The sequence below is a fragment of the Rutidosis leptorrhynchoides genome, chromosome 9 (genome assembly GCF_046630445.1).
Source record: "Rutidosis leptorrhynchoides isolate AG116_Rl617_1_P2 chromosome 9, CSIRO_AGI_Rlap_v1, whole genome shotgun sequence".
Lineage (NCBI taxonomy): Eukaryota > Viridiplantae > Streptophyta > Magnoliopsida > Asterales > Asteraceae > Rutidosis > Rutidosis leptorrhynchoides.
In genome coordinates this window covers 81,498,156-81,507,940 of record NC_092341.1, presented here as the reverse complement: position 1 = coordinate 81,507,940, position 9,785 = coordinate 81,498,156, and the positions used below count along the sequence as shown (strand labels likewise).

Below are 9,785 nucleotides of genomic sequence, written 5' to 3'. Positions count from 1 at the left end.
ACTCAGAGGTTCGGCCCTGACTTTATTGATGCCCTATGCGAAATAAAGAAGTATGCCCTAAGAAGTCAATCGACTACTTTTTATGAGTTTAAAAGCTAATAACTATACACGTCTCAAAATAGGAATATTTAATTATGCTTTATAAGCAAATCTAAGTTCTCCACACAAAATTACATTTACTAATACATACATATACATATACATATACATAAATACATATTACATATATAACACATATAAGTATCCCTTAACCCATTTGCAAGATTTGTTTATTGATAATTAGTTTCTTGGCTTGATTATAGCAAGCATCGGGTTAAGTTTCTGAGTAGTTAGCGTAAGCGTGTTCTCTTCTCCAACATCATCTTTTAGTCTCCACTCGAACTCCTGCACCATTCTTCCGATACCAATGCAAGCAAGCAACATTGCCTGCATTGCACCAGCACACACTCGTTTCCCTCCGCCAAACGCCATTGTTCTTTGAAGATCAATTGGCCCGTTTTCTGCAAGAAATCTATCCGGGTTCCACTCTTCTGGGTCCTCCCACACTTCCCTCTCCATGTTACACCCGTAAATGTTAATAGCAAGCTGCAAAAATAAATAAATAAACACCATTAGTGAATGACATAGAATATGGGAAATTGATCTGTGTTGATATTTGTTATATGTTGGATCTAAGAATGATATGGTTGGTATCACTGGTTAAAACTCAATAGAATTCTACTAGTTGCCTTATTTAAGTGGTATTACTCAAAAAAGTTTACACTGTCCACTTGTATCACTAGTTATAAAAGTCTAAAAAAATTCCACCGGATCACGTATTTTACTGGAAGCCCGTGCTATGAGTGATTACATGGTAAATCCTCCCCTGATCAAGGTTGGAAAAGTCGAGAGACGGGGACTTTAACACAACTAGTCGCTCAAGTTGGGGACGTTGACTAACATTGACTTCTAATAATACACACACACACACACACACACACACACATATATATATATATATATATATATATATATATATATATATATATATATATATATATATATGTGTGTGTGTGTGTGTTACAAAAATATTTCAGATAAAAATATTTCAAACGTAAGGATAAGGCACAATATATGAGTATAAAATATACTACTAAAAATTTTTTGACCTAACTTCGACCAACCTTGACTTTGACCAAGTTTGACAAACTCAGACCCGACTTATACGAGACGGGCTGTCACCAAACCGACTAGTCGGTCGAAACGGCTGTAGTTTACAATGCTGCCCATGACACATGAACTCGGGGACATGCATTGCGCGCAGAGTGTAGCCCTTAGCGATATGGATACAGCATGTTACTAAGGGGACAAACCTCGGTTCCAGCAGGAAGATGATACCCTCCAAGCTCTGTGTTCTCGTGCACGTATCTTAATGGGATTATGGAAACCGGACTATGCCGTCTCAATGTTTCATGAAAAACAGCTGCTAAGTACGGCATCTTGCACAATTTTTCCTCTGTGATCATCTCTGACCCACAAACAGTTTTTATTTCTTCGTATAAACAAGCCTGCTTCTGTGGGTTTTTTGCAAGTTCGTACATTGCCCATTCTGTGGTGATCATTGTAGTATCTGATGTTTCGATAATTGGTTCCCACAATGACATCACCAATTGTGTCTCTGTCAATGGTTGTGCCTCCGATAGTAAGTAATCAATGAAGCTGTTCAGATTCTGTTTTTTTTTTTTAAGTGAAAAAGAAATCAAAAGTTAAAATCAAGGTCAGTGACGAATCCAAGATTAAAACTCAACGGTGTCTTGAAATTTTTTTTCACAACTAAATATAATACTTAAAAGGTTTTTTACCTCTACAAAACTAAAACTGTAAATCCTAAAAATATATGGGGTCATTTAGTAAAATTTAGCGGTGTCAAGTACAATTTGAGGAGTATTTTGTAAAAAAAATCCAAACTAAAAGGGTCGCGGGACCCGCTCCTCATTAACTAGCCTCGCCACTGATCAAGGTTGGAAAACTTGCGAGACGGAGATGAGTCAGTCGAGACTTTATAAGTACTAGTCGGTCGAGTTGGAGTCGAGTCAGGGTCAAGTCGTACGTTGACTAACGTTGACTTTTTAGTGTAGTAATAAATATATCTAACATTATTACACATAAATATAATATTTTAAACATATGTATAGGGCACAAAATTTCAGTAAAAAAAATATTAAAATTTTGACTGGCTTTGACGTGACTTTTTAGTGTTGACCAACTAAATAAACGTTTTTGAGCAAGACGGGACAGGCTAGTCACCATTCACCAAACCAACTAGTCGGCCTAGACGACTACCGTTTACAATACTGGTTAATTAGAATAAAGATTTGATTCATAGTTATGTGAATTCTGAACTAGTACACATGCTTTACCTCCCCGGATTCTATGCGCTTTTTGTGCTGTTGAATCAATGCCTTCATCACAGCCTCTCTTCTGATATACATTTGTCTAATTTTGTTTTCGAAGCCGTTGTTAGGGATCCATTGCAGATACGGAAAAAAGTCTCTCCAGTCAAATTCAATGGCACCCATCATCGGGTCAATAACTAAAACTTGAAACACCTCATCTCGTGTCATGGTGATTCCTAGATCACCCACGTAAATACTCTCGATATCCTTCCCGAACGTCTGAAAAATCATGAAATTTGTTTGTTAATTCATTCATGCAACCAAAGGGCTTTTGGCCCAGCGGTATCAAGGAAACTCATCAACCTTGACTCCTTGAGGTTGTGAGTTCGAGTCAGTGGCGAAGCCAGGATTTAAAATGAATGGTGTCATAATATCAATGTATCAAGTCTCAAAATTTTGATTCGCAAAATACGATTCGGTAAAGACAAAATTGCACCATTGGTTATTCATCTTTGTATTAAACGACACATGTAACCTTTATCTATTTTTTTTCCTCGTTAACCCTCATTATCAACTTTCTACACAAATGACCCCGTCACTAACTTCTGTTAGTTTACTAAATGTTTAGTTTCTTCACTAGCTAGGCACATATATATCTATGTTGTTGAAAGCGCCCATAATTGCTTCATCCTCAACATTAGCTAATGCCTCTCTTTCTATAGCACCAACAATACAACCGTTCAAGAATATATCATTCATTTTATTACAGTAAATATGATTTTATAAGCTTCATTGTCAAAAAATAGTTATGGAATATGACATTATATATTATTAATCTTAGTGAGGCGCTTATTTAAGTAATAAATAATTGAGCCTTATATATTAAGCAAATTTAGTTGTATGTTTCACCTACTTGATTAGCAATCCATTTTTCACTTTTAATTAACCTCTGAATGAAATACGGAGTATGACATTATATATTTCTTATTACTCTTATTATTATTTTAGTGGGGTTTATCGAATGGATAAGGGGGATTAAGCGGAACAGAACCAATACTTCTACCCTATTAATTCTATATACTATATGCTCTCTCATGAAATTCATTGGTGTCAACTGACACCACTCTAATACATGTGGCTCCGCCACTGGTTCGAGTCCCGTATGGACAAAAAGGGTGCGTGTGTGTTTGTTGTTCAAAAAATATATTTATAATAATAAAAAAATCATGCACAATTGTGGTTTGCATATAGGCTAACAAGAACTCACTTGTTTAAATGCTAATGAAAATAGTTCAGAAACAAAAATCTTTCTAAGGTTTACTGCTTCTTGAGAAGAATTAGGTGCCAAGGCATGCAGTTGGTTCGATACATTATCCGCCATTGCGTCTCTAAGGGCACGATGTTTCTTCTGTTAACATTATTTATTAGTTAAAATAAATACCCGAACGGGCTAAATAAAGGTTTTTTTTTTATTTTTTTTTTTTGGGTCGTAATGAAGACTAACCTGAGCTCCTGGTCCGAGGATACTAGTGATTATGTTTTTTTTAACAGTCTTGTGATAGTCGTTATAATCACTCATTGCGACCATGGTTTTATCAGCAGTAAGGATCTTTAACGCCTTTGAAAGGTTTCTTGTTGAAATAGAGTCGAATCTGGTCACAAAAGCCTATGATATCGCATGATCGATGTCATTACAACAATGATTAAGGAATGAACTAAAAATAAATAAATTTAACTTGTTATAAATACAGATTTATTAAAAAAGATACCTCTTTAGCAAGTTGATTGGAGTTAACTACAACCATTGAGGTAGCTCCAGTTTTAATGGAGTAAATAGGGCCATAAGTTTCTGCCCAGTTTGCAAAAGTCTTGTATGGTTTCTTCTCCTTCAGTTGATGCAAATTTCCCAATATTGGCAACCCTGGTACCTCTGCAATTTACATAAATACTCATCATCATAGTTGAATTTATTTAGTCGAAAGCCACATGTCATTTCTATGAGATTACGTTATGTTTTCCTAACATATGATGTGCCACAAGCAAACGAAAGAACATTATCTTTATAATTTTACTTACTGATGTGTCTGGTAGTATTCAAGATACCGATCACACGATTCGAGCATTGCCAATGGCATTGTCTAGCCAAAGGCTAACCAATCTTTGGCTTCCCCATCATTTTCTTTGGTGAGGGTGTTATGTTTTATAGATTGTACATTGTGTATCATTAATTGTAAATTGATAATTTACAATTAAGTGCTGTTGTACGTTGTAGTATGATTTATAACTTGATACTTTTTGGTAGTTACATATGATTATTTTCGTTAGGTTGCTTTTGTTTTTTCGTTTCGTTTGTTTTTGAGCCTTGATGCCTTTGTGTTGTATCTGTTCGAGTTTTTTTATATAGTAATTGTTTTTCGGCTAAAAAAACCTATGATTATTTTCTAATTTTGTTTCTGCATATTGACACATGCCGTGTTATAAAACTATATAAAAGTTCCCGTGGCCGTCGTCTAAACCTAGAAGACGTAATAGAATTCTGGGAAAATATTCTATATTTTTTTGACACTTGGTTCCTTCATCTTAAGTAAAGTTCAGTTGACTTTTTTATTCGAAAGTGATGACTAGATTTTTTTTTTTTTTTTTTTCCTCCGAGTTCTACAGGTCTACAATCATGTGTATGGATCATTTATTTGGGTGTAAAAATCAATTCTCAAATTATTAAACAAGCCATAATTATGTTAACAATTTCATATTAAACTAAAATTACTCATTAAAAAAAATGCACATAGTACATACCAGGTACAGTAGGAAGATTATTAGGATTACCACCACCACCACGTTGTTGTTGAGAAAGAAAACTTTTTAGAAACAAAAGAGAAATGCCGCCGGCAACTACTACTGCCGGACCACCCATTGCTACCGCTGCCGATCCTACCGGTGCCACATCCATCCTTTTCTTATATTAAATTTATACTCCGTATTTTATATATGGAAGATGACAAATGAGATTGTATCTATGTTGAAAGATTGGTTGTATAAATAGAGAATATTGGCAGATACTTAATGAGAGTGTTAGTGATTGATTCTTTTATTAACTCTTGTCCGTTTGCTTTTTGGCATCTTACATAGACATATACTTTGGTGAGTTTTTATCTTATTTCTCCCTAATAATCTCTAATAAAACGTATTTCCCCATTTAAATAAGAAAATATCACATATACCCAAGGTTGTAAAAGTCGCGAGTCGGGGACGCAACGGTCGAGACCTAAAAAGGACGCGTCGGCCGAGTCGGGGGACGCGTCGGGGACGCATCGGTCGTTGACCAACGTTGACTTTATTAATAATTTCTTAAATATATATTTATATATGTATAAAATAGTTGATTTTGTACCATAAATTTCTTAAATAAGAACTTGAATTTAAATACAATCAAACTTCAAACTCAATGAATGTTACGGAGTGCATAATTAGTAAGGACACAGAGAAAAGAGCGGCCCTAAAAATGAAAATAAACCCTAATTTTAAAACATATCACATCTGGACGAAAATTTGACTGATTTTGGCCGTTTTTGACCAACTTTGACCGTCTTTGACCGAACTTTTAGCTTTGACCGTCTTTTGAGTCGTTTTCAGAAAAAACGGGACGGAGAACCCAAAAAAACGACGCATCGGCCGACGCCTCGGCCAAGTCGGCAGACTTTTACAACACTGCATATACCCTATTTAAACCCTTAAACTTATCACTTATATCCATCAGTATCAAATCAAACCTAAAAAACTCTAATAATGACCATCAAGCCCTCTCGCCCTCTCCGATCGTCAATCATTCCCGCCCTTTTTCTTTTCAACAACCCACGATTGCCTCCAGCAAGAAACTACATATGGTGGATAACTTCCAAAATCAATCATATTCATCCGATTTTATCTTCTATATCAAAGGCTTTTCAAGGTTAGAATCCCTATTTTTTATATAAAACTTGTTGATTTGTGTTGGAGTGATTACTAATTGATAAGGCTATTGTTTTGTATATATCCTGTATGGATTATGCAGCTTCCATAAAGTGGATTTAGTAGCAATTGGTCACATACTGTATAATTAGGGCTTTTGATATATTGTTGTTGTAGATAACTACGTGAATGAAATAAGTGCTCTAGCATTTAAATAATTAAATGATCAACATAAAGAAGCTATATATGATTTTGTTTTTAGTGCATCTTATTTATTATTTTTGATAACATAAAGTGACGAGTAAGAATATAATTTTGATCTAATTTAGACTTTTAATTAATTAAATAGACCATGAGAAACCTCATCTAATCTGTCTTGTTTAAAATTTATGCTGACTAAGTGTGTTCTTATGTTTAAGATGTATCAAGGTGATGTTGATGATTATTTGGAACCAAGATGGGAGACCATGACAGAATCACCTTTGATTGAGTATGTTTGTGCAACTTTTAAGAGCAACTATATATATATATATATATATATATATTTCTTTTGTAGAATTGTAATGCTATATGTCCATTTAAATTTCATTTATAGGTGTTAACGATAAGCTACCAACATAATAGCTTAGTTGTTGTAGTTAGTTAAATATTGTATTTATCCACTTATTGTAATCCTATGTATTATTATAAATACCAATCAATACACAAAACCACTGTGTGGATTCTTTATTCTCTCATGGTATCAGCCGCTATTACGATCCCATAACCCTAAATTCGACTCATTCTTCTCTAAACACTATCTTGATCTCTCTGCAATCATGGTGGCTAGTTCCTCAACATCCTCCGATGCAAATCTCTCCCTTAATACTATTCTTCACATGTTGACAATCAAATTGTCATCGACTAATTACCTCCTGTGGAAGCATCAAATTCTTCCATTGTTATCCTATCAAAAATTAAATGGGTACATTGATGGAACTAAACCGGTTCCTCCTTCTACTGTTACAACTGATAGTACCACTTCTGCTAATCCAGAATACCTTCAATGGCAGGAAGGTGATCATCGTACTCGCATAATCCTCCAGTCGTCTTTATCAGAAGAGTCAATGGCCGTTATTCTCGGTCTTACCACTGCTCGCGAAGTCTGGACTGCTCTCGATGAGTATTATAGTCATGATTTTGTAGAACAAATGCATACACTCCGGGATTCTTTACGCCAACTCCAAAAGGGTACACAATCTGTCTCGGCTTATGGTCAGAAATTCAACTCCATTTGTGATCAACTTGCAGCCATTGGGCATCCGATCAGCGATATTGACAAGAATCATTGGTTTTTGTGTGGTCTTGGTGGCTCCTTTGAAACCTTTTCCACCACTCAACGTGCTCTTACGCCTCGTCCTACGTTTCGTTAATTGTTTTCTCGTGCTGAAGGACACGAGCTTTTTTTGGCATCTGTCCAGAATGCTGTTCCACTTACTGCTGCTTTCATTACGCAGTCTTCATCTCCTGTTACTCGCGGAAATTCTCCTAGTTCTCGCGGTCGTGGACGTGGCAGAAATAATTACTCTCAAGGGCGTGGACGTGGTCGTGGCCAATCACGCTGTCAACTTTGTCGAAATAACGGTCACTATGCAAATCAATGTCCTGACTTAGCTACTTTTGCCCAACGCACTTCTTCCATTGATGCAAACTTAGCATGTGCGTTTCAAACAAGCTGCCACGTGACCAACAATGCTCCTGATTGGTATGTTGATTCTGGTGCCTCTGCTCACATGACATCTTCTTCATCTCATCTGGATTCTGCTACTCCGTATTCAGGTAATGAGCGTGTTACAGTGGGTAATGGTAACACTATACCTATTACTCATGTGGGCTCTTCTTCCCTTTCTAAGGATATTCATCTCCTTGATGTACTAGTTGTGCCTTATATTACTAAAAATTTATTGTCTATCAGTAAACTAACGTCGGATAATCCCGTTGATATTTTGATCTCTGACAAACAGTTTACGATTCAGAATCGCTACACAAAGGCATTACTAGCAACGGGTCGGCGTCTGGATGATCTTTATGTGCTTGAACGCGGTCAAAGGGCATTTATTTCCTGCCTTCATTCTCGCAAGTTAACCGGGTCTTATGAGCTTTGGCACAAACGTTTAGGACATCTTTCATTTGATATTATTTCTCGTTTAAATAAATTAGGCCAGTTATCGGTTACTTCTATATTACCGAAACCAGGCATTTGTTCGTCTTGTCAGCTTTCTAAAAGCAAACATTTATCTTTTAGTAATAATGAAAAACGTTCGTTGAATGTATTGGATTTGATTCATTGTGATTTGTGGGGTCCTGCACCCGTTACTTCAATATCTGGTTTTCGTTATTATGTTATATTCATTGATGATTTTTACAGGTTCACATGGTTCTACCCGCTCAAAGCAAAATCCGATTTCATAGTCGTGTTTTCTGCTTTCACGAGCTTTGTTCAAACTCAGTTTTCGACTAAAATCAAAGTGTTTCAGAGTGATGGTGGGACTGAATTTCTTAATGATCGTGTTCGTACCTTACTCACTCAAAATGGTACCCACCATCGTATCTCTTGTGCCTACACACCACAGCAAAATGGTCGGGCTGAACGAAAGCACCGCCATATTACTGAAACCGGGCTTGCTATCCTTAACAAATGGTCTCTCCATCAATTAGACGTGAAAAATGCTTTCTTAAACGGGAAACTTACTGAGAATGTCTTTATGGAGCAACCTCCGGGCTTTATTGACCCGCGTTTTCCGTCTCATGTTTGTAAACTACAGAAAGCGCTTTATGGATTGAAACAAGCACCTCGTGCTTGGTTTCAACGACTTAGTAGTTTCCTCACTCATCTTGGTTTTGTGTGCAGTCGTGCCGATCCTTCACTTTTTGTGTTTAAAAACGGGTCTTGTCTTCTCTACTTGCTCGTTTATGTCGACGATCTAATCTTAACGGGAAATGACAACATCGCTATTCGCAAATTTATTTCCCGATTCCACTCTGAATTTGCGATTAAGGACCTTGGGGCTCTCAATTACTTTCTCGGACTTGAAGTCACTTACACGGATACCGGGCTCTTCCTAAGTCAAGCCAAATATACACATGATGTGCTTACTCGTGCAAAATTGCTTGAGGTGAAACCTATTGCTACACCGATGGCTACTGCTCAGGTCTTTACTACGCATGGCACACCCTTCTCTGACCGCACTCTTTATCGCTCACTTGTTGGTGCCTTGCAGTATCTGACTATAACGCGTCCTAATATTTCGTATGCAGTAAATCAGGTTAGCCAGTTTCTTCAAGCACCTACAATTGATCATTTTCAGGCTGTTAAGCGCATTCTGAGATATGTAAAAGGCACTATTTCGTATGGTTTATCTTTTCATCATTCTCTTACGCCATCCGTACTTGGTTATTCGGATGCAGATTGGGCACGTTGCC

The 9,785-nt window shown here is 36.6% G+C and overlaps 1 protein-coding gene across 1 annotated transcript; it reads right to left on the bottom strand.

The window, feature by feature from the left end:
• Positions 1-210: 210 nt before the first annotated feature.
• LOC139867024 (ent-kaurene oxidase-like) lies at positions 211-5,354 on the bottom strand. Its single transcript, XM_071855335.1, has 7 exons — positions 5,172-5,354; positions 4,145-4,305; positions 3,880-4,041; positions 3,643-3,783; positions 2,400-2,654; positions 1,353-1,709; positions 211-585 (listed from the first exon to the last, which is right to left on the bottom strand). The coding sequence occupies exons 1-7, from the start codon at positions 5,323-5,325 to the stop codon at positions 280-282; spliced, it is 1,536 nt and encodes a 511-aa protein (XP_071711436.1). The 5' UTR covers positions 5,326-5,354; the 3' UTR covers positions 211-279.
• Positions 5,355-9,785: the final 4,431 nt, after the last annotated feature.

Coding starts and splice junctions, on each gene's coding strand:
- LOC139867024 (XM_071855335.1), bottom strand. CDS start 5,325: ATGGATGTGGCACCGGTAGGATCGGCAGCGGTAGCAATGGGTGGTCCG. Junction 4,042..4,144: donor CCAATCAACTTGCTAAAGAG/GTATCTTTTTTA, acceptor GCGATATCATAG/GCTTTTGTGACCAGATTCGA. Junction 1,710..2,399: donor AGCGCATAGAATCCGGGGAG/GTAAAGCATGTG, acceptor AAAAAAAAACAG/AATCTGAACAGCTTCATTGA.